At 40.0% G+C, this 26,227-nt stretch overlaps 1 protein-coding gene across 2 annotated transcripts in view; it reads right to left on the reverse strand.

Moving 5' to 3' along the window:
• Positions 1-26,227, reverse strand: part of Fam120c (family with sequence similarity 120C) — a 112,006-nt gene that overhangs the window by 74,955 nt on the left and 10,824 nt on the right. For both annotated transcript variants that reach the window (XM_055617916.1, XM_055617918.1), the window contains exons 2-3: positions 4,965-5,211; positions 659-741 (exon numbers count right to left, since the gene is read on the reverse strand). In XM_055617916.1, coding sequence (XP_055473891.1) covers positions 659-741; positions 4,965-5,211 — 330 coding nt within the window. The remainder of the gene's footprint in view (positions 1-658; positions 742-4,964; positions 5,212-26,227) is intronic.

The following is a 26,227-nucleotide window of genomic DNA, read 5'->3' on the forward strand; positions in this document are numbered from 1 at the left end:
AAATACAGTTTTACTTTATTTTAAAGGGAGATTTGAGTGCAGTCCCATGCTACCATGAATTATGTGGTCAAGTTTCCTGCATTTTAGAATATCATAGGAGTCACCACATCTCAAGAGCAACAGATGAGCCTTAACCTGGACTGAATCTGAAATATTTAAAAACCTAATGAAAGAGGACACCAATGCCAAACTGCATGGGGAAAAGTCCATAAGGCCTCAACCGTACACAAAGAACTACAAGCAAGTAGTTCTGAAAGCTGGGAATGGGAGAGGAGGTTCTCCCGGGAAAAAGTATACCAATTGGTATTTCAGGGCCAAACCGTCTGCCCTGGAAACATATGTACAGGTAACATTTTACGAACTCATCAGGTTATATTTAAGAAAATATACAAATATATATATATACATGCAATAACACTTAATTAAAAAAAAAAGAGGGACCATAAAACTGAAGGAGACTGAATATATATGTATATGGACTTGGGAGGGAAGGAGAGGGAGAAAGGTTGTAATTAAAATATGATCTCAAAAACAAGCAAAAGATTTTAGAAACAAATATTTTTTTTAAATCTAATGAAAGACAACTTTTCTACTCCATCAAAGTTCAATCAAAACTTGATGTCTTCTAATTGTACAAGGACAAAACAAGGCATATTACCTTAAGTGATGCAAGAGGATGTTCTGGTCCCAAAAGGCTCCAGTGAAAAGCAGCCAAGTCCTCATCTGGTAGAATGTGGTTACCTATAAAATATATATTTCATTCATTCACTATACAATTCTTTGTGTAGATCTTTTAGGTTATAAAGAGGATCCTCCCAGGAGAGGAAATAACTGAATGAAACATAGGCCTGTGTTCTTTTTATTTTATTTTTAAAATGTATTAATTTTTATTAATTACAGTTTATTCACTTTGTATCCCAGCTGTAGCACCCTCCCTCATCCCCTCCCAATCCCACCCTCCCTCCCTCATCTCCTCCCATGCCCCTCCCCAATGCACTGATAGGGGAGGTCCTTTTCGCCTTCTGTCTTACCTAGCTTATCAGGTCTCATCCTGATTGGCTGCATTGTCTTCCTCTGTGGCCTGGTAAGGCTGCTCCCCACTCAGAGGGAGGTGATCAAAGAGCCAGCCACTGTGTTTATGTCAGAGACAGCCCTTGTTCCCATTACTAGGGAACCCACTTGGAGACAGAGCTGCCATGAGCTATATCTATGCAGGGGTTCTAGGTTATCTCCACGCATGGTCCTTAATTGGATTATCAGCCTCAGAAAAGGCTCCTGTGCCCAGATTTTTTGGTTCTGTTGCTCTCCTTGTGGAGCTCCTGTCCTCTCCAGGTCTTTCTATCTCCCCCTTCTTTCATAAGATTCCCTGCATAAGATTCCCAAAATTTGGCTGTAAGTCTCAGCATCTGTTTTGTTCACCTACTGGGTAGAGTCTTTCAGAGGCCCTCTGTGGTAGGCTCCTGTCCTGTTCTCTGTTTTCTCCCTCTTTCAATGTCCATCCCATTTGCTTTTCTGAGGGAGGATTGAACATCTTACCCAGGGTCCTCCTTCTTGCTTAGCTTCTTTAGGTGTATAGATTTTAGTATGTTTATCCTATATTATACGTTTAATATCCACTTATGAGTAAATATATACCCTGTGTGTCTTTCTGTTTCTGGGATACCTCACTCAGGATGATCTCTTCTAGTTCCCACCATTTGCCTGCAAATTTCATGACTTCCTTGTTTTTCATTGCTGTGTAGTATTCCATTGTGTAAATGTATCACAATTTCTGTATCCACTCTTCAGTTGAGGGACATCTGGGTTGTTTCCAGCTTCTGGCTATTACAAATAAAGCTGCTATGAACATGGTTGAGCAAATGTCCTTGTTGTATACTTGAGCATATTTTGGATATATGCCTAGGAGTGGTATAGCTGGATCTTGAGGAAGCACTATTCCTAATTGTCTGAGAAAGCGCCAGACTGATTTCCAAAGTGGTAGTACAAGTTTACATTCCCACCAGCAATGGAGGAGGGTTCTCCTTTCTCCACATCCTCTCCAGTGTTTTTAAGATAGGATCTCACTAAGTAGCCATTGGCTAGCTGGAAACTCACTATGTAGATCAGCTGGACACAGACTCAGAGATCTGTCTGTTTCTGCCTCCTGAGTGTTGGGATTAAAGCAGTGTTCTACCATGCACAGGCAGGCCTATATTATTATCATCATTGTTTTTTTTTTTTGAGACAGGTCTTACTATATACATCTGGCTGGCTTGTTACTCAGTAAATAGACCAAGATGGTTTCTAGCTCAGATATCATCCTGCCTCTGCTTCCCAAGTGCTGGGATTAAAGGTATGTGCCAGAACACCCAGGAGGCCTATATTCTTAATGTAATAATTAATTATATTAGCTTTATACATGCTAATTACTTATTTTATATTACATATATATCTCCTCTATAATGATCAAGCTTCATAGTTTTATCTCCATTTTATAGACAAGGAAACTGAGATTCAAAAAAGTTTAATTACTTGGCCTAAGATAGGCCTACACTAGAACAAAAAAATTAGGACTATCTGACTTTAAAAACCCATTATTGCAGGTACTAAATAATTATTACATAGTTGTGCTGCCTTTTTTTTTTTTTTTGGTTTTTAGAGACAGGGTTTCTCTATGTAGCCCTGGTTGTCCTGGACTTACTTTGTAGACCAGGCTAGCTGCAAAAAATCAGAGAGATCCACCTCTCTCTGCCTCCTGAGTGCTGGGATTAAAAGTATATGCCACTCTTATTTTGTAATAGCAAATTACTGACTTCTTAACAAGTACAAAGCACTGTACATATCTTTTCTCACTTAATCTCATGAATAACACCTTGTGAGCTGGACACTGTGGCACATGGCTACGATCCCAGTACTCTGGGAAGCAGAGGCAGGAGGATCTCTGTGAGTCCGAAGCCGGCCTGGTCTACAAAGTAAGTCCAGGACAGCCAAGTCTACATAGAGAGACACTGTCTCAAGAAACAAACAAACAAACAAACAAACAAACAAACAAACACCATAGGATATTACTATTTCCATTTCTGAGATAAGGAAACTGAATCCAGGGAAGTGTGACTTCAGTGAATTGCATAAAATCTAATTCTAAAACTTGGCTGATTCAATTAGATTACGCAAAGTGATATTCTTTGGGCTTATAGGGCAGAGGTCACAGCTAAGCTAGCCTATTATAATGCTCATACTGTCAAGACTTGGAAAACCAATTCAAAATATCAGCAATTCTATAGTTTGAAATGAGAGCCTAGATGTCCCTCAACCGAGGAATAGATACAGAAATTGTGGTACATTTACACAATGGAATACTACTCAGCAAATAAAACAAAGAAATCATGAAATCTGCAGGCAAATGGATGGAACTAGAAAAGATCATCCTGCATGATGTAACCCAGAAGCAGAAAGACACATGGTATGTACTCACTTATAAGTAGATATTAGCCATATAATATAGGATAAACATACTAAAATCTATGGTCCTAAAGAAGCTAACCAACAAGGAGGACCCTAGGTAAGATGCTTAATTCTCATTCAGAAGGGCAAACAGGATAGACATGGGGAATCGGAGAAGACAGGGAACAGGACAGGAGCCTTCCACAGAGAGCCTCGGAGAGACTCTACCCAGCAGGGTATCGAAACAGATGCTGAGACTCATAGCCAAACTTTGGGCAAAGTTCAAGGAACCTTATGGAAGAAGGAGGAGATAGAAAGACCTGGAAAGGACAGGAGCTCCACAAGGAGACAAACAGAGCCAAAAATCTGGGCCCAGGGGAGGCTGCAGAGACTAATGCTCTGACCAAAAACCATGCATGGAGAGGACCTAGAGCCCCTGCTCAGATATAGCCCATAGGCAGCTCAGTCTCCAAATGGGTTCTCTAGTAAGGGGAGCAGAGGCTGTTTCTGACATGAACTCAGTGGCTGGCTCTTTCATCACCTCCACCTGGGACAGGGGTGGGAAGTCTTGCCAAGCCACAGAGGAAGAAGATGTAGCCAGTCCTGATGAAAACTGATAGGCTAGGGTCAGATAGAATGAGAGGAGGACCTTCCCTATCAGTGAACTAGGAGAGGGGCATAGGGAAGAAAAAGGAATGAGGATGGGACTGGGAAAAGATGAGGGAGGAGGATAATTATAAAAATTGTATGAACTGAAAGTTGGATGTAATGATACATGCTTGCAACCCCAATGTTAGGAAAGTTAAGGCAAGAGGCTCTTATGAATGAAGCCAAATTAAGCTACACAATAAAATCCTGATTAAAAATAAAACAAAGAAAAAGGAAAGGAAAGGAAAGGAAAGGAAGGAAGGAAGGAAGGAAGGAAGGAAGGAAGGAAGGAAGAAAAAGAATAGAGAAGAAAAGAAAAAGGTAGGTAGGTGGATGGAGGAACAGCTAGGTACATGAGAAAGCAAGTGCTGTAAAATGTTAATGATGGGGTACAAGTGGTAGATAGAGAGTTTTCACTGCAAACACAATTTTGCTGAATGTTGTTCAGAAAGTATTATAATAAATAACAGAAAAGAAACAGAGAAAAGCATAGTCCACATATCTTCCTGTTCTACATCCTGATTTTTGAAAGAAATGCTAGCAGTCTGTGTAGAGAAGCAAAGCTCTCTGGGACTAGTGAAACATAGGACTCTGTTGTAAGTCCTGGAATAGAACAAAAGAGGTTTATGAGAATTAAAATGCAGTCCTAGAATATCATGCAACACTTCGTAAGATGCTCCTGTTCACAACTTATATTTTTATGCTCACATTCTCATCACTAATACATTAAAAAAAATACTGAGTTTTTAGGCTGTTGTACTAAGAATCCCCTACGGCCTACTGCTTTTAACAGCATCACATGATATGAGAACTTTATGTTTTGTTTTTGAGACTGAGTCTTTCTCATATAGCTCAGGCTGACCTTGATGGATCCTCTGTTTTAGATGACCTACCTAGCAGTGCAGCAAATATGGGAAAATTCATTCGCTTCAAACCCAGCTGCTTGGCCACTTCCTGCATGAGGAACTGGTTGGTTGTAAGGTTCTTCCCATTCCAGCTCAGCTTCAAAGCATGGGAACTGTAGTAGGACGGAATATTGTAGAGCGCGTACTCAGAGTCGTGAGCAAGAAGGCCATGAAAGCCATTCTCCCTGAAAAAAGCCACCACTTCCAAATGATGGTCTTCAAGGCTCTGAAAGACCTAGGAAAGAAGAAAATGACAAGTTGTCATGACACAGAAACAGATCTATATACAACTGACAAAAAAATCAGGAAGGTTAGTTCCTAATTTCTTTGTTTTTAACTTCAATTCAACATTTTCCCACAATTTATTCATTGTATATCCTGAATGAAGCCCCCTTCTTCAACTTCTCCTAGTCCCACCCTCCATCCCTCTTCCCCTCTATTGCCTTCCCCTAGTCCACTGAAAGGGGGAGTTATCCTTCTCTGCCATCTGCCCATAGCTTATCAAGTCTCATCAGGACTTCCTGGATCCTCTTCCACTGTGGCCTGGCAAGGCTGCATCTCCAGAGGCAAGTGATCAAAGAGCAGACAACCAAGTTCATGACAGAAGCTGCCCCTTCTCCCCTTACTCGGAGATCAGGGGATCTAGGTCCTCTTCATGTATGGTCCTTGGTTGGTTTATCAGTCTCTGCAGGACCCCTGGGGATCAGATTTTTAGCTTTGTTGGTCTCTTCATGGGGTTTCTGTCCCCTCCATGTACTTCTATCCCCAACCTCTCTTCTTCCAATAGACTCCCTGCACTCTGCCCAAAGTCTGGCTGTGAGTCGCAGCATCTACTTTGATCCCCTGTTGGGTGGAGCTTTTCAGAGAAGCCTCCATAGTAGTCTTCCATCCTGTTCCCTCTCTTCCACCACTTCTGGTGTCTATCTTGTTTGCCATTCTGAATGAGAATTAAGCATCCTCCATAGGGTCCTCCTTAGTGTTTAGCTTCTTTAGGTCTGTAGATTTTACAATGTTTATCCTATATTATATGACTAATATCCACTTTTAAGAGAGCATATACTATGTGTGTTAACTGCTTCTGGGTTACCTGACTCAGGATGATCTTTTCTAGTTCTATCCATTTGCCTGCAAATTTCATAATTTCCTTGTTTTTAATAGCTGTGTAAATTGTGTAAACGTACCACAATTTCTGTATCCATTCCTCCGTGGAGGGACATCTAGGTTGTTTCCAGATTCTGGCTATTACAAACAAAGCTGGTACATATGGAATAACAAACAAACAAACAAAAAACTAGAATAGCTAAAACAATCCTCTATAATAAAGGATCTTCTAAAGGTATCTCCATCCCTGATCTCAAGCTGCACTACAGAGCAACAGTAATAAAAAACTGCATGATACTGGCATAAAAACAGACTGGTGGATCAATGGAATCGAATTGAAGAACCAGAAATAAACCCACACACCTACACTACAGACAACTGATTTTTGACAAAGATGTCAGAACTCTACAATGGAAAAAAGATAGCATCTTCAACAAATGGTGTTGGTCTAACTGGATGCCTATATGTAGAAAGATGCAAATAGGCCCATTATCTATCACCCTGCACAAAATTAAAGTCCACGTGGATCAAAGATCTCAACATAAAACGAGACATACTAAATTTGTTAGAAGAAAAAGTGGGGGAAAGCCTTGAACTCATTGGCACAGGAGACAACTTCCTGAATAGAACACCAACAGCACAGGCTCTAAGATCAACAATCAATAAATGGGACCTCATGAAACTGAAAAGCTTTTGTAAAGCAAAAGACACTGTCAAGAGAATAAAGCAACACCTACAGACTGGGAAAAGATCTTCACCAACTCTACATCTTATAGAGGGCTAATACCCAGAATATATAAATAACTAAAGAAATTAGACAACAAACCAAATAATCCAATTTAAAAATGGGCTACAGACCTAAGCAGAGAATTCTCAACAGAGGAATATCCAATGGCAGAGAAACATCCTTAGTCATCAGGAAAATACAAATCAAAACGACCCTGAGATTTCACCTTACACCCATCAGAATGGCCAAGATGAAAAACTCAAGTGACAACACATGCTGGAAAGGATGTGGAGAAAGGGGAACCCTCCTCCACTGCTGGTGGGAATGTAAACTTGTACAACCACTTTGGAAATCAATCGGGTGCTTTCTCAGATAATTAGAAATAGTGCTTCCTCAAGATCCAGCCATACCACTCCTAGGCATATACCCAAAAGATGATCCACCATTCAACAAGGACATTTGCTCAACTATGTTCATAGTTCCTAATTTCTAATGATAATATGTAAGATTATATGTAGCTGAGCGTGGTGCCACACACCTTTAGCCCCAGCACTCAGGAAGGCACTGACAGGTAGATTTCTGAGTTCCAGCCCAAGCCTGGTCTACAAAGTGAGTAAAACACTTTTTAAATTTCCGTGTACGGTGTGTGTGCTGGGTGCATGCATGTGCAACATCGTGTGGAAGTCAGAAGTCAGGGGACACCCTGGAACTCTTGCAAATAGTTGTAAGCTGCCCAAAGTAGGTGCAAGAAACTGAACCCAGGTCCAAGTATACCGCCACCTTCCTTTTACAGTTTTTGATGTGCCTCCCCCTACCCTCTTAGGAAGAAGAGGATACTTCCACAAGGGAAGTTTCTAATAGTGTTCCCCAGAGGTAACCCATAGAGGTTATTTCTAAATTGACAAGGGTCAAAAGCTTGACCCCATTTTAAAAATAGATAAACTAAGCAGCAAAAAGTTGGCTAGCCTCAAAGTTACATGAGTGAGACAAGATATATCTTAAGCTGAACTAACTCCAGAACAAATACACCACTGATGCCAAACATCCTCTTAACAGCACTGTTTCTTATGGAAATGGAGGACTATTAAGGAAGGGCCCTTCCTACACATGTTCTACTAGGTGTACTTGAAGCATACCAAAGTTATTCATATGCTGGCTCCACTGGGTTACATTCTTTGACTACAAAGACTTTATCGCTGCGTTTCTAGCTCTACCATCACCCTAGTGCATAGTAATACTAATGGCAATGACTAACAGATCCTGACTGTGTGTTGTGTGCAAAGTCATGTACCTTTATACTTGATATGCATTAATTCAGTTAAACTTAAAAATAACCTTGTGAGGCCATTTTTCTCCAAAATCATATAACTGGAAGGAACAAAGCCCAGACTTTGGTTCTGCAGTCTAAAGATCTTGATAATGTTTTTTGTTTGTTTGTTAACTCAAGAAACCTATGGTTTGTTACTGTAGTTGTTTCTGCTACTGTGGATACAGGGTCTCACTATGCAGTTCTGGCTGGCCAGAAACTATGTAGACCAAGCTGGCCTCAACCTCATAGAGATCTGTGTAGTGGTCACATTAAAGGCGTGTACCACCATGCCTCGCTCAACTGATCTATCTTTCCTTTAAGTTCTAAAGTAATAATTTTCTGGAGTCTAACAGGAGCTTTGGTACATTAAACTTTTGGTAGGACGTAGAAAGAGTTTAATCACTGTGGATATTCATGTCACGCATGAGGACTCATAATGACAAAAGCACTAATAAGCAGAAAGTGAAGCGGGGTTAGTATTAATTGTATATCTAGGCAAAGGAACCAAAAAGTATTATAACATATTTATACCTACAGATGCAATTAATTCTGAGTAATAGAATTGGTTTGTGCTGTCCTATGATGATAGTTCTTCCAGCATACCTATCATACATGTTCTAGCTCATCCATCACCATGCTAGGTGAGCACAAAATATGATCTAACCTCTTGCATCACCATAACCTGATTAGACTGCCATTATAAGTTCAATCATATAGATGAGGAAATTCAGACTTGTAAAAGAAAGGTATCATGCCCAGAGCCCGACCTAGAAAACAGCAACCTGGGTCAGACTGTCACTAATATCCATGTTCTTTCTATTTCACGTAACTTTCAGCCTGGCTGAAGCTGATTATACCACAGCCCAAGTGATTTCAACTCTACAAAGCCAAGGAGTGGTGATTTTTGGAAGGGGGCCAGGGAGGAGAGATACATGTGGGGTCTTGCTATATTACCAAGACTGCTCTCACACTTCTTGGTGCAAGTGATCTTCATGTCTCTGTCTCCTGAGTATCTGGGACTATACTTTCATGCTTCCATAACAGGTAAATAACTGAAGACTTTCTATATGTCTATGGCAGTGTGGATTGAATGCAGAGCTTTGTGAATGATAGACCTTTTACATTTTTTGAGGCAGGGTGTTACTAGTTGCCCAAGTAGGCATCAAAGTTGGGATTTTTTGCACCATCAGATATAGTAATATTAATGATCTTTAATCTGGTGGACTTTTGAACACTAGTAATATAAGTCACAATCACTAGAACCCCTGCACAGATGTAGCCCATGGCAGCTCAGTCTCTAAGTGGGTTCCATAGTAATGGGAACAGGGACTATCTCTGACATGAACTCAGTGGCTAGCTCTTTGATAACTTCCCCCTGAGGGGGGAGCAGCCTTACCAGGCCACAGAGGAAGACAATGCAGCCAGTCCTGATGATACCTGATAGGCTAGGGTCAGATGGAAGGGGAGGAGGACCTCCCCTATCAGTGCACTGGGGAAGGGGCATGGGAAGAGATGAGGGATGGAGCTACAGCCAGTATACAAAGTGAATAAATTGAAATAAATAAATAATCATATGAATAAATAAGTCTTAATGTCTTTCAGTTCCGATGTACTATAATGATTCCTATTATCTAAACACATTTTCCATTTTAAAAATTAATTAATTTAATTTATATCTGGGTCATAGGTCCCTTCCTTCTCTCCTCCCAGTACTTCCCTCCCTCCCTCCCACATTCCCCCTTCCCTATTCCTCAGAATAGGGGAGTACCCCTACGAGACACCCTAGCTCATCTAGTCGCAGAGAGCTGAGTTCATCTTCTCCTTTTTAAAATTTTTCAATATAGTTTCCACCTTAATAACTACTAAATTTCTTTTTCCTTTCTACTGCCACCATGCTATCCAACCTGAGAAAGACCTGAATACTTCCAGGTGATTCTCTCCTCTTCATTCTTCTTAAATTTGATTTTATTTATGTTAATCAATGTATTTATTTTGGGTGGAACATTCTTCAGTATGTGTGTGGCGGTCAGACGACAACTTGCATGAGTTGGTTTTCTCTTTCCAATCATGAGAGACTAAAGAGAGACTAAAGACTAAGGGACTGAAATTGCAGATCATCAGGCTTAGTGGCAAAGACCTTTACTCATTTACTGAGCCATCTAATTTCCCACCCTACACAGAGCCCCTCAGTCTTACAGCATCAAGACAGATCATAAAGGCACAGAGTAACTTGTCAACATAATCACCTTCAATTTTCTTTTTTTTTTTTCATAAACTCAATTCTTTTTTTTCTTTTCTTTTTTTTTTTTTAAAGATCAAGAGAATGTATTTTTTTTTTCTTTTTAGTTACATTTTGTTAACTCTGTGTCCCAGCTGTATCCTGCTCCCTCATTCCCTCCCCAACCCCACACTCCCTCCCTGGTCTCCTCCCTGCCCCTTTCCAAGTCCACTGATAGGGGAGGACCTCCTCCCCTTTCATCTGACCCTGTTTTATCAGGTATCTTCAGGGCTGGCTGCAAAGTCCTCCTCTGTGGCCTAACAGACTGCTCCTCCCCGGGGGGCGGGGGGGGGGTCAAACAGCCTGCCCTTGAGATCCTGTTAGAAATAGTCCGTGTTCCCCTTACTTTGGAAAACTACTTGGTTACTGAGCTAGCCTTCAATTTTCAAACGCAACAGGTTTTATCTTTTTTTTTTATTCTTGTTTTATGTATTATGAGTGTTTTGCTTGCCATGAATGTCTAGCCACCAATTGTGTGCATAACCTGTAGAGGCCAGAAGAGGGCAGTAGATGCCTAGGAACAGATACTAGTTAGCCACCATTTGGACTCTGGGACCTGATCAGACCAGGGTCTCTTTTTGGATATGTTTTGGTTTGTTTTTTTGTTTCTCGAGACAGGGTTTCTCTGTGTAGCTTGACTGTCTTGGACTCACATTGTAGAGCAGGCTGGCCTCGAACTCACAGAGATCTGCCTGCCTCTACCTCCCAGAGTGCTGGGATTATAGGTGTGTGCCACTGTGCCCAGTCAAACCAAGGTCTTTTGAAAGACAGTGTTTTTTGTTTGGTTTGGGTTGGGGTTTTTGTTTGTTTTATTTTGAGACAGGGTTTCTCTGTGTTGTCTTGGCTGTCCTGGACTCTCTTTGTAGACCAGGCTGGCCTGGAACTCACAGCGATCTGCCTGACTCTGCTTTCTTGGTGCTGGGATTACATCCACAAATACTTCAAGAGAATTTTCTACTGGATTTGGTCATCTTTATGAGTATAATTAATTTTTTTTCTCTCATATATTACGTTCCAATTGCAGTTTCCCCATCCTCCTCCCCCGTTCTCTCTCCCCACTCCCACATCCTCTTTCCCCAAGATCCAAACCCCTTCCCTCTCCCCTCAGAAAAGAACAGGCCTCCCAGGGACATCAGCTAAACACAGCATAACAAGTTACAATAAGACCAGGCATATATTTTCCAATCAAGGCTGGATTTCAAAGCGTTCAGTAAAAGGCAAGAGAGTCAGATACAACCCCTACTCCCACTCCCACTTTTAGAGTCCCACAAGAACACTGGGCTAAGCTACCTAACCATAAGATATACACAGAGGACCTAGGTCAGATCCATGCCGGGTCCCTGATCTCTGTGTCCGCTGAGTCCTGGTCGGTTGGTTCTGTGGGCCTTGTTCTTGTGGTTTCCCTGACCCCCCCCATTAATCCTTTCCCCTCCTATACAAGACTCCACAGGACTCCGCAAGCTCTGCCTAATGTTTGGCTGTGAGATTCTGCATGTTTCCCTATCAGTTGCTGGATGAACTCCCTCTGATGATGATTCTGCTAGGCTCCAGTCCCAGAACATTCTATGGGCAAGAAAAACTGTAGGTTGAAGGTTTTTGTGGCTGGGTTAGTGTCTCAATCACTCCACACGAGGTGACAAGGTTTTTCTGTCTAGCCCTGGGTGTCCTGGAACTTGCTCTGTAGAGCAGGCTGGCCTCAAACTCACGGAGATCCGCCTGTCTATAAAGGCATGTAGCACCACATCCAGCTTATTACAGTAATCTTTACTCATTTGCTAGTCTTTTCCAAGATCTCCAATAAGAGCTGATAGTCCCAAGTTCCTTATCTACTATGCTTCTCTCTCTCTTTCACACACACACGCAGACCATTCACTTACACATGCACGTGTACACAGATACCCACACACCCCTCACTCAAACTCTCTCTCACACATACATACACACATATCTTTTAAGAACATTTAGTGTTGATTGTGTATGTGTTTAGGGAAGACCACTTGGGATTGCATAAACTATACAAGGGCTCATCTCAGGAGAAGACTGAGTCTCCTTTTCTCAGCACCTTTTGATTGCCTGCAGCTCTTCATCTAAGGGCAGAGCACTGGGAAACTTTATCCATCTGCATGGGCATGCTGACTAGTGTTGCCATTATTCAGTCCCTGTTTAAGAAACCACACCGAGGTTTCATAAGTGCCGCTTCTCTACCGTGTCTACAAGATAATGTCTAACAGCAGGTATCCTAGTCATCTGGAGTTTACCATCTTTCTGCCCCCTTTTCCATGGTGTTCCCTGAGCCTTAGGTATAAAGTCTATGCTATAGATGATGCAATTAGGATTGGGCACTCACAGTAACCTACTTTCTGCCAATCAAAACCATAATTACAAATGAGTTAGGGTCCACTAGGATTACTGTAATGTGAAAAATGGAAAATAAGTATTGGCAAGAACGTAGAGAAATTGGAATCATCAAGTTGAGTGTAGTAGCACATACTTATAATACCAGTACTCAAGAGGCTAGGGCAGGAGAATCATGAGTTCAAGGCCAGTCCAGACTATGTAGCAAGACAGAAAAGAAGTCATAGTGTTAAACACCTATAATCCTGGCATTTGGGGGGGAACGTGAAAGACAATTTGGAGTTAAAGGACATTCTCAGGTAGCTATTGGGTTTGAAGTCAGCCTGGGCTACCTGAGACCTTATCTCAAAATGAAATCAAATTAAACAAAAGAAACAAACAGCAACAATTACAATAACAACAGAGAGACAGAGATAGACAGACAGACAGAAACAGAGATGGAGAGGCAGATGGGGCAAGAATGTAAACTGGTTAGCTATTTTGGAAAAGAATCTAGGAGGTCCTCAAGTGACTAGACAATTATCTCATGATCTAGTGATTTTATTGTGAGACATAACTTAAAAGCACTAAAATAGGGCCTTGAAAGATGCTCAGCAATCAGGACTTTTTACTGTTCTTGCAGAGGAAGTGAATTCAGTTCCCAGAACCCACATCAGGCAACTCACAAGTGCCTGTAACTTCAGTTCCAAGAGATCTGAAGCTCTCATCCTGCCTCTATGTTCTCCTGTACATAATATGCATAAACACATATAGGCACACATGCATGCACACACATACACACAAAAATGAGTCTTTTTCAAAAATAATTGAAAATCTATGATTGTACTGAAAATATATGAATAGTCATAAAAGAATTATTCAGAATAGTCACGAAGAAAGTCACAATAAACAAATAATCAAAATGTGGTATAGTGGTATAAAACTATACAAGGGACTATTATTCAGCCACAAAATGAAATAAAGTATGGATATATGCTACCATATAAAGGGATCTTATAAACATGCTAAGGCAAGCATGGCAGTATACACCTGTAATCCTAGTACTCAGGAAGCTGGAGCAGGAGCACACAAGTTTAAGGTAAGCCTGAACTAAGAATTAAGCCCCTGTCTCCAAATCAAAACAACAATTCCCTCCCCCGCAAAGGAATAAAAACGTTGTGCAAGGGAAACAAACCAGACACAAAAGCCAAACATTATATGATCCATTTAATATGAAATCTCCTGAAGAGATAAATCTATAGAAATGGAAAGAAAAAAAAAGATTGATGATTGATTGGAATGAAGGGAAAGGGAAAACGGTAGCTTCGAATGGGTGCTGGGTAACTTTTAGAGGTTATAAAAGTGATCTAGAATCAGACAATAGTAGTTGTGCTACTGTGAACATACCAACTCACACACTTTAAAATGGCAAATTTTGGGCTGGAGAGATGGCCCAGAGGTTAAGAACACTCACTGTTCTTCCAAAGGTCCTGAGTTCAATTCCCAGCAACCACATGGTGGCTCAAAACCATCTATAGTAAGATCTGGTGTAAATGCAGAATGTTGTATAAATAATAATAAATAAATCTTTAAAAAAATGGCAAATTTCATGGTATATGAATGATATGTTTATTTATTTAAGTAGAGCCTGGACTCAAATTTGGCTGTATCCATGAAGGCCAAGAAGTGCTTTAAACGTCACTTCCAAAAATTCTTTCACTTGGCCTGGTGGCACAGACCTGTAATTCCATTTAGATAGGAGCTGAGGCAAGAGAATCACAAGTTCAAGAACTGCTTGGGCTATAGCGCAAGTTTAAAGTTAACATGGACAATGCAATGAAAACATCAAAAATAAAAACAATGACAAGGGCGTGGGCTATAACTTATGGTACTTGTCTACTAGAGGGGAAAAGAGAAGTGTATTCAATCTAGGCATGGTGGTCCCAGCCTATAATTTAGCACATGGACACTGGGGTTAAGAAGATCACAAATCTGAAGCCAGCAATAGCTACAGAGCTAGACACCGAAGAAAAGTAGTGTGACAATGACTAATTTCTCATTATGGGGAAAAAATAACTCTTTATTTATATGTATGGGTATTTTGCCTGCCTGCATGCCTGCATGCACCATGTGCAAGAACTCACTACAGACATCAGAAGAGGTGGTGGATCCTCTGAGTCTGGAGTTAAATGGCTATGAGCTGCCATGGGCATACTGGGAATCAAACCCAAGTCATTAGCAATCTAATTAACAATATTAAAATCAAACATTTCTCATCTACTTATCCTCTGTTTCTTATATTTTACTTGTGATAAAAAGCACAAAGTTTTCCATCTTAGCCATTTTCAAGTATATACTTTAGATGTGTTAATGATGGCAATGTTGTACAAAAGATGTCTAGAAATTTTAATCATGAAATCCTATAACTCACAGCCAAACAACTCATTTTTTCTCCCTTCAGCTTCATTTTCTGTTTCTATTCATTTGCCTACTTCACATACCATGTGTAACGGTATTTGTCCCTTTGTGACTAGCCTATTTCAGTTAGCACGATGTCTTCTACGCTCCATGTTGTAGCATGTGATGGGGTTTCTTTCTTTTTTTAAGTTGGAAAACATTCAACTGCAAACATATACATGTACTTAACTATTTATTTAACTATTCATCCATTGATGAGAGACATTTGTTACTGTTAATAATGCTGCTATGGTCATAGGTGTAAAAATATTTGGTCTCTTGCTTTCAGTTTTTAAAGATGTATGTCAAGAAATAGAACTACTGGATAATGGCAGTTTCATTTTAATTTCTGAGGAATTTCCATAGTGTTTTGCATTGTGATCACATGATTTGAGAATCCTACCAATACTGCACAGAAGTTCCATTTCTTTACTTCCTTGAACACTTACTTCCATCTGGGAAATAAAAATCAAAACAATATTGAGAATCTATGCCACCCCAGTTAGACTGATTATCATATGAAAATAAAGAAGAAATATTAGTGAGATATGAGAAAAAAGAAACCCTCAAACAGTGTTAGTGGGAATGTACTTTGAGTAATGGTATGGAGGTCCTTCAAACCCCAAGAATAGAATTATCATAGGACCCAGCTATATCAGAAGTAGTCAGAGTTGCTACAAAGCTGAAATATGTGTGCAGCCATGTTATCCTAGCATTGTTGGGAATGAGCAAGTTATGGAATTAACCAAGATGACCATCACTGGAAGAGCTGGTAAAGAAAATGCAATACACATGCAAGCACACATGCAAGCACACATGCAGTGGAGTGTTATTCTGCCATACACAACAAAATCTTCCATTTGCAGGAAAATGGGTGGAAATGGAGACCATCACATCAAATTAAATAACCTACACTAAGAAAGACGAATATAATTTTTCTCATATATAATATAAGTTAAATAAAAAGGCATGAAAGTAGAAGAGGGATTATTTGGGAAAAGAAAGGGGGAGAGTAGCAGGAAAAAGAGGGAGGGACAGAGACAACAGAGGAAGAGTAAAGACAATAAAAGTATGTTATATACATATATATGTATAGAAATGCCATAATAAAAATGTCAAACACACACCCAGCTTTGTTTGCTAGTGCAGATCTGTAATCCACAGTTCCTCTGGAGACTGATGCCTGTGAAGATGGTTAAGTTACAGCCCTTCATAGGCTACAGCATAAATTCAAAACCAACCTGGACAACTTTGTAAGAATTCTCAAAGTAAAAAAAAAAAAAAAAAAAAAATAATAATAATAATGTTAATAAAGCTGGGCATGGTGGTATGGTGGTTCATGCCTTTAATCCTAGTGCTCCACTGACAGAGACAGGTGGATCCCTGTAAATTAGAGGCAAGCTTGGTCTACATAGCGGGCTTTAAGCCAGCCAAGTGTATATAGTGAGACCATGTGTCAATACACAAACAAAAAATAAAAGTAAAAAGTAGGTTGGGGAGCTAGTCATGGTGACTAATAGCTGTAATTACAGCACTTGGAAGGCTGATAAAGGGGGACTGCTATGACTCACTAGACTACGTAATAAATTCCCAATCAGTACAAAGTGAGATGCTATATCACAAAAAAAAGAAAAAGGATAAAAAAAGAAGGGAAAGAGGGAAGAAAGAAGAAAAAAGGAAGAAGAAAAGAAAAGGTGTACAAAATTTGTCTATCATGCATAAGACCCTAGCACGACATAATAGATAAACAGATAAATAATAAGTAGATAGATAGATAGATAGATAGATAGATAGATAGATAGATAGATAGATAAAATTTAAGGCCAAATAAAGGAGAACATGGGAGAAAGCTAAACAATATAGGAAGGGATATTGTGAAAAGTAGCTTTTCTTCATTCTCTGGTCCTATCCCCTGTAGAGGTTAATTCCGGAGTTTAGGAGAAGTTTGTTTTCAAAAAAAAAAAAAAAAAAACCAAGGTGATAGTTACGATGCAGGAAACAAACAAACATAGACCCATCAAAAACAAACAAGGAACGAGGTTCAGTGACATAGCTTAGAAGGTAAAAGTACTTGCTATGCAACCCTGGCCACCTGAGATCCATCTATGGAATCCACAAAGAGGTGAAAGGACAGGACCATTTCCACGTAGTTGTCCTCTACATCCACATTTTGCACCATTACACATATGCCCACACACGCATACACAACCATAACGGTGATATATGTTAGAAACAATAAAAGATAAGGAATTGCCCTGCCACTTCTGCCTGTGTTTCTGTGCCTCCTGGTCTGGCCTCCCTTTACCCTTTCTCTCAGGCCTAGTACACTGGAGGTCACTTTTGCGTAGCAACAACAGTCCTACCTGAGAGGCTCTCTCAGCCTGGGAGATGGATAGAGAAAGCCTATAGGAATTCCTAGTCCAACAAAAGATTAAATCACTCTTACAAGCCAGCTTGTAATAAATACACCGGCTACTAAAGAGGCTAGACAAATGGCTGGTATTCTCCTACCCAGCTCTTCTGTCAGATGTTCAGATACACAGATGGAAATTATCTATCATGAGAACAAAACAAAAACCTGATACTGAACTGACCATAAATTTAACAGATAAGGTTGGCAACAAATACTGGCCTGAAGGTTCAAAGTTCATTTTTCACTCATTCATTCACTTATTCAGTCATTCATTCAGTTCCTAAAACTTGGGCCTGGGAGAACCCGTGCTTCATGTATTTTGGAACTTTTCTGCAATATTTAGAAATTAGAAATAGCACTATTCAGTCACCATCAAATGAATATTGGTTTACTGTATGGAAGACCAGGACATTATCTGCTGGAGCTGTAACAGGCCCCAAGACCTTAACACAAATGACACCATGTTAGAGGCACCAATCTGACCTTAGAACCCAGCATGTAGGCCTCAACACCTGTCAAAATGGGACCAAAGATCTAATCCATCAAAGACCTAGTCTGTAGTTTCAAGATCCAAGAAAGTCCCTAAATGTCCTAATTTTGCTTTATAGCTTCTGTAGTTTTGCTTCTTACTAACTGTTCTTGCTAACTGAAGTGTCTCAACCAGGATGTGGTTTTTGTGCATGAAAGACAGTGAAGCTCAGGGCTGCATGATTTGGGCAAGTTCCCCATGCAGCCTCTGGCCAGCAATACAAACTCTCTATTAGGCGTTAAGAGTGGAATAAATAAACTGTAACCAATATATAAAAATAAAAAAAAGAGTGTTTGTGCAGGCTAGGGTCTAGAGGGAAGGGGAGGAGGACCTCCCCTATAAGTGGACTTGGGGAGGGGCATGGGAGCAGATGAGGGAGGGAGGGGGAATTGGGAGGGGACGAGAGAGAGGGGCTACAGCTGGGATGCAAAGTGAATAGACTGTAATTAATAAAAAATAAATAAATTTTTTAAAAAGAGGGGAAAAAAAAAAGAGTGTCCGTATATGTACACTCTGGTAGAGTTCCCTCAAAACAGGGAATTTATGCTTGTAAATGACCGTAATGTTCAAAAATTTTGCAGAGTTAATGACTCATGCTACCCAAATGATGATCTGGTCCTAAAGCCCCTCGTTGAGACTGCAGATACTGCTCCAAGGTATTTATTATCTCACTTGGAGGCAATGCTACCACTAAATGTAACATGTGAAGAAAGTAGGCAGTACCAACCCACTCCTGAAATGATCAAGACCCTTTATTGAGACTTCAACTGCTACATTAAGGAAGTGAGGCCCAGCAAGGAGGTGCCTATTTCTTAGTCTCAACACTCAGAATGTTAAGACAGGAAGATCTCTGTGTGTTTAAGGCAAGGCAGGTCTATGTAGTGAGTTCCAGGGCAGCCAGGGCTACATAGTTAAGACTCTTAAGAATGAATGAACAAATAAACAAAAGAAAAAAAGAGAGAGAGGAGGAAGGGATAGCGGGTAGGAGGGAGTCAGGGAGAGAGAAAGAAGAAAGCATACTAATATTGTTGCACATACGGTTCCTCGGATGTTAGAAATGATGGTTCATCAGGCAGAAAAGGAGGACTGGGCAAATGATGAACAAGGTGACAACTGTGATAGCAACACTGTGGTGGTAAGAGTACTTTCAACTAAATGTGGTTTTGTGGATTTGGTAGAAAAGTCATTCTGCCAATGATCACCATTACGAAAATGTTTCAAAACATTGACAAGTTACCAGGATGCAGGATTAATCTGCCATTAGGATGAGGGTCATCATCAATCAGAAGGAATTCTAAGATAGTAGATTCTGTTTTGTGTTGGGCATAAAGGTACATGCTTTTAATTTGAGTATAGAGAGGCATCTATGAGCTGGAGGCCAGCCTGGTCTATGTAGCAAGTCCCAAGTCAGCCACGGCTACACAGCAACATCTTGCCTCAAAACATTTTTGTTTTGCCTTTCCTCTAGAATCCGTATTCATCCAAGAGTAAGGTGTATATATAACACAATGCTATGGGACAGATGGTTACAGGTTTTTATGTGGTTTCCAAAAGGAACTTCACGAGTGGACTGCAGTTCTTCTCTAACCCACGGGAAAGCAGAGAATCCAGGTACGTGCCCATGAGGCTGCTCTCTCATTAGCTTCACTGAAGACTTTCTCAAGTTACTACTTCCTCTATACTTTGATAATCTAGTGACACTTGAGTTCCATTATTGTACTTAGGCTTCAAGAGCTGAGGCAAAAACCAATATTTACTACATCCGGCATATGTCTACATGTGGTGGATATTGCATTGAAGCAAAGAGAAAAATCCCTGCTCTCATAGAGCTGATGTTGTAGAGATTGATAATCAATACTCTAGACTACACAATTTAAGGAGTATTTTAGCTGGGTATAATCGTATGAGCATAAAGTTCACACTCAGGAGGCTGAGGCTGGAAGAATGTCTCAAGTTTGAGGCAAGCCTGGGCCTGGGATACTTAGTGAGTGCAAGGCCAATGGAAGAGTCATCTTGTTTATCCTTCTAATCCTGTTGACATGAGTGTTATAACATCAATTCCCCCTTCCTTCCCTTAAACAGGGACAACTGAAGCTTAAGTTGTTTTTTTTTTTAATTAACTTGGCCCAAATCACACAGGTAGTTATAGAGCAAAAATTGAATTCTAATTTTAAAACTATTTTCTTTCTTACCAAGTATATTATCTCTCTAATACAAACAACTGAAAAACATCCTTTTTTTTTTTTTTTTTCTGGTCAACATCAGGCCATAAGGTATAACTAGGCTGTGAGCCTGTCAGTGGCATAATTATTAAAGCCATGTATATCTTCAGACAGGACTATGAAAATAATAATAATAAATTGTTTAACTTCACACCAAAGATAATACTATTTTCTGACCTTGTTGTGTATTACTTCCAAGATTAAAACCTTCCATCTTGAAAGAAAGCGTAAGACAAATGTTGGGGAAGGAGAGTTGAAACAAGATATTCTAAGGCAGTGATTCTCAATCTTTAGGTCATGATCTCTTTAAGTTTGAACAACACTTCCACCAGGGTCATATATCATATATTCTGCATATCACGTATTTACATTATGATTCATCACAGTTGCAAAGTTGCAGTTATGAAGTAGCAATAAAAGTAATTTTATGTTTGGGTGTTACCACAACAGGAGTAACTGTATTAAAGAGTCACAGCATTAGGAAGATTGAGAACCTCTGGTCTAAGTGCTCTTGAACTAGGGGCTGTAAATACTTACAGAAGGCTGGCAGCTAGTGTGTATAAATGAAGGAAGCCGAATCAAAAGTCAATTTCCAGAAATATAAACAAAATTGTGTTTTCCGGATACTGACAATATGTAGAGCAACATATTAGGATTTGCAGGTTAAACACTTGAGTTAAAAAAAAAAAAAAAAAAAAAAAACAGACAAGTGAGAATGGGGGAGATAGCTCAGTGGTTTAGGGCATTTGTTGGTTTTACAGAGGACTTTGATTCCTAGCACCCATATGGTAACTTATAGCTGCCCATAACTTCAGTTTCATGGAGTCCAATAACCTCTTCTGGCCTACTAGAGCACAAGCTACACATGTAGTGCATATACATACGTGCAAGCAAATATTCACACACATAAATCAAAAGTGAATTGTTTGAAAAAAAAAAAGGATAACTGGGGCTGGAGAGATGGCTTAGTAGTTAGGAGTGCTTGCTGCTCAATCTTGAGGACCAGAGCTCAAATCCCAGCACCCACGTCAGGTGACTCACAATTGCCTTTAACTCTAGCTCCAAGGGATCAGTGTCTTCTTTTGCCCTCCATAGGCACTTGCACATACATGTACACATACATGCATATAAACACACACACAGTGATAATAATGTTTAAGGAAAACAGACAATTGCCAGGCTTGGTGGTGCATGTATTTAATCTGAGCATTCAAGAAACACAGGCAGGCAGATCTCTGTGAATCAAGGGGAGCCTGGTCTACACAGGCTGTCCCAGAAAAAAACAAACAAAAAAAAAAACAGAAAAGCCAATGCAATGGCACATACCTTGAACACACTTTAATCGTAGTATTTGGGAGACAGAGGCAAGAGGGTCCCTGGAAGATTGAGGCCAGCCTGGTCTACAAAGTGAATTCCAGGACAGCCAAGGCTACAGAGAGAAAAAATAAACCAACAACAAAAACCCCAGACAACTTCAATCATTCCATTAAAAAGACAAAAACAAAAACACTCTCCTTAAAACAATAAACCTAATGCTTGTAACTACCAAGAAGTCTTCAGTTCTTAATGTTTGTTTATTTTATAACATAAAGTTCAAGGGCTGTAGAGATGGCTCAACAGCTAAGACCTGGTGAACTGATGTTCGAGTCCCAACTCCCTCATGATAGCCTCACAACGTTGTTAACTCCAGTTCCAGGGAAGCAGAGCAGGTGTCTGGATTTGTTTCAGAAAGAAGTCTCCTAAATCCAGCAGTGATTCTATTTGAACTCAGAGATCTGCCTGCACCTGTCTGTCTTTGTAGTGGCAGGATTAAAGGCATGTACCACCACACTTGGCAGGTTTGTTTGTTTGTTTGTTTTTCTCCCAACACAGAAAATTCAGGTATTTCCAGCTTTAACTGACATGCTGCATTTTCTTTATTTCTTTTTGATTTTCTGACAGAGGCTTTTGCTATGTAGCCCTGAATGGCACAGTAGTCCTTGCTGTTTAGCCCAGGATAGCCTCAAACTGGCAACAATCCTCCTGCTTCAGTCCATCAGTGCTGAGATTACAAGCACATGTAACAACAACTGATTTTTATAACAAAAATCTTTTTTTTTTTTTGGCTTTTTTGAGATAGGGTTTCTCTGTGTAGCCTTGGCTGTCCTGGACTCACTTTGTAGACCAAGCTGGCCTCAAACTCACAGAGATCTGCCTGCCTCTCCCTCCCAAATACTGGGATTACAAGCATGCACCGCAGGTGTTTGGCTACACAGGCTTCCAGAGGACCTGGGTTCAACTCCCAGCACCAACATGGCAGTTCACAACTATCTGTAACTCCAGTTCCAGGAGGTCCAACACCCTTATACAGACATACATGCAGGCAAAACACCAATGTATATAAAAATAGATAGACAGACGGATAGATAGATAGATAGATAGATAGATAGATAGATAGATAGATAGATAGATAGATAGATAAATAGATAGATAGATAGATAGACAGACAGACAGACAGACCTGGCTCAGTGGTGCATGCCTGTAATCCAGCTAAGGCTACACAGAGAAACCTTGTCTTGAAAAACCAAAAGAAAAACAAACAAACAAAATTGTCAAATGTAGCATGAATCTTCATCAGCTGGGTGCATGGCTAAAATAGAACAACAAGCCTCCCCTTTTCTGACTCAGTAAGTCTGGCTCAGGCATTCTCACAGGCTACAATCTAATTGCGCGGGTTGCAATCACATCAACCCTTCACTCCTAAGATGATACTTGAGGTCCTTGGTAGGAGTCAGTTCCTTGCAGGTTGATGGGCAGAGCATCTCAGGTCTTCACTAGGTGCTGGATCAGACGTTTCCCTCAATCTCAGAGCCTGAAAATTTGCCTAACAAAATTCCAGACAGTGCACTGCTGTAGGTCCAGACCACATTTTACAACTCACTAGCTAAGGTGAAGCTAAGTATGCAGCTATGGTAGTTATTTATTATTTTCCGTGGCTGCTTTGTAAAAAGCTTCACAAATAAGTAAACATCCCAGCACTACTTGTCACATAAATGTTCAACCACTATCTTTAACATACTAAGCAACAGTAGTTTTCTATCTTTACAAATGCTTGCTTATGGTATAATTTCTACTGTGCTCAACACAAATTCTTTAATAAAACCACTGCCTACAGCAGGTTTGTAGGTATTTTTACTTAATAAATCCCTGCATTTCATGAACACATCGCTTAATTCTGTCTGTATTAGAACACAAACAGTTGAATTCCAAGCCAGTTTCAAAGTGCTTTTCGGCATTCATCATTTTTGCCTTCTGGTCATACCTCTTGCAATGGTTTAATTTTGAATGATATCTTAAGTTGTATTCTTTCAGCAACCACATTTTATTTAGAAACATGGGGAAATTAATCAGTTTCACAAAAAAAAAATCAGTTTCTTATTTTCCTTTAAGCATATGATCTTTTTTCTTGTATACACACACACACACACAGGTTTACTGAGGCAAGTTGTCACTGCATCTCCTAGCCTGGCCTCAAATTATACAGCAATCCTCTTACCTCAGTCTCCTAAGGGGTGGAATTACAGATGTGAGCCACCATGCCCAGTCCTACTTATTTCATTTTGTAATTTTAAAGCTAAAACCAAGGGCTTTGCACAAGCTAACAAATACCATACCATGGAGATATATCAACATATACAAAGTATGTGGTTCTTCTTGAATAATATTTTTTTTACCTTGCATAGATATGAGTATAGTGAGTATTTCACAGACATCAAAACTTTTATTTTAATAGTATAAACACAACTAATAATGGAGTCATCCATTTCCATGTGACAAATTAATCAAAAAACTCAGTGACTTAAAATAACATTTATTATCTGAATAGTATCAGCACCATCAGGTTACAATCAAGTCATCAAGGATTAATGTGAAGTATCCACTTCTAAGACCAGACCCATAGTGTTGGCAGGATCCAGCTTCTTGCAGATTGTGGAACTGCAGGCTGTTCCTCACTTGGTGATGGCTGGAGGCTGCTCATTTCTTATCATGTGAGCCTCATCAACAGGGCACGCATGCTCACATGGCAGCTTGCTTCATCAGAGTAATCAAAAATGAGGGGCTTGTGACAGGGCCAGAAAAAAAATGTACCTAAGGAATCATACTCTCTCTCTTTTTTTTTTTTTTTTGTATTATCAACTAGACTAAGAACCCAATGAATATTGGTGGAATTCATGAATTCCACTGTTCACATTATTCAGCACAAATTGTCTGGCACAAAATAGGTGCTCAAAAATGTTAACTAAATTAGAATCCTGAAAAGGAATTAGAATCCTAGTAAGAAAAACCAGAAGATGATGCTAAAGAATGAATAGTAGATATATCACGAAAACCCTGCATACCAACCCATACTAAAATTAAAGCATAAGAGTGAGGTGATTATGAAATGGCTCAGCAGACAAAACTACTTTCCCTGTAAGGCTGGTGTCCTGAGTTTGATTCCTGAATCCCATGGTGGAAGGACAGAACCAATTCCCAAAAGTTGTCCTCTGATCTCCATATGCAAACCATGGAACATGAGTGCTCCCCCCATATAAACACAATAATAATTTATAATCACAATCAGCCAGGGAGTGATGGTGGCACACACCTTTAATCCCAGCATTCAATAGAAAAAGGCAGGCAGATCTCTGTGAGTTCAAGACCAGCCTGGGCTACAAAGCAAGTTTCAGGATAGCCAGGGGTACAGGGAAACCCTGTCTTGAAAAAAACAAAATAACATCAAAAATAATCATAATAAAATCTAAAAATGAGGTGATCTGTGTCCAATCAACCGGCACACAGTTGTTTTTGTTAAAGTAAGAGTAGAAGGTATTTATATGTGCCTTATAATGATCTAATATTTATTATATTAAATAGTTGAACACTCAAGTCTGCTATTCTCATCTATCTCATGCTATTCTCATCTTCCAGAGACAGCCAGTAGAAAAAAGAACAAAGATTTCAACCCAAGATGTCTGGTTCAAAATCAATGCTATCAGGCATTATTCTACATAAACTAAATATAAGTAAAAGTGTTATAAGGACAGTAAAATACAACCATAAAATGGAACGCTGCTCTTCTGAGATAAAGGCTTTGATGTCAAGTGCAAGGTTCACATCTTAGCCCATTTACACTACAGCAGTACAATGAGGCCAATGACTATACTCAGACTATTTTTAACTTATCTATAAACAAGGAGATTCTGAGGACTAAATGATATACATGCATGTTGCCCAGCCCATGTAATACCTATTATTTTTATGAAATAGGATTATATACTATAAATTCATCACTGTATACAGCTAACCAAACTTTAGTGCATGTAGGTATATGTACCAGGTATGTGCTTGGTGCCCTCAGAGACCAGAAGAGAACATTGGATCCCCTGAAAATGGAGTTACAAGTGGTTGGTAATACAGTTTGGAATCAGAGTTGATTAACCTAGATAGAATTAGCACATAACACTGGCTCTATATTCTTGCATATAGTATGTTAAGCTCTAAAGCAAATTCCTGCTCTCTTAGAACTCATTTAAAAGAGAATTCAGTACTCAGAAGGCAAAAGCAGACAGATCACTGTGAGTTTAAGGCCACAAGGGGGTCACCACTCATTAAAAAAGCAAAGTCGGCAAAGGGAAGGGCAGCTCTAGCAGGTCCTACCTAGCCAGGGCTCCCAAGGTCCACTTTCTCTTGCTTGAAGGCCCTTGACAGTGCCACTCTGCTGGAGATGATGAAGCTCAAAGACTTCTGTTTTATCTGGATGGGCCCAAAGTAGCGTTTCTACTGTCTCCCATCCCCCTGATGCATACCTCTGGGGCCCTTGCTGCTCATACCCTAATGCCACTTTCCGGGGTGGGGGGGG

The sequence above is a fragment of the Psammomys obesus genome, unplaced genomic scaffold (genome assembly GCF_907164565.1).
Source record: "Psammomys obesus unplaced genomic scaffold, mPsaObe1.curated_primary_1811, whole genome shotgun sequence".
Lineage (NCBI taxonomy): Eukaryota > Metazoa > Chordata > Mammalia > Rodentia > Muridae > Psammomys > Psammomys obesus.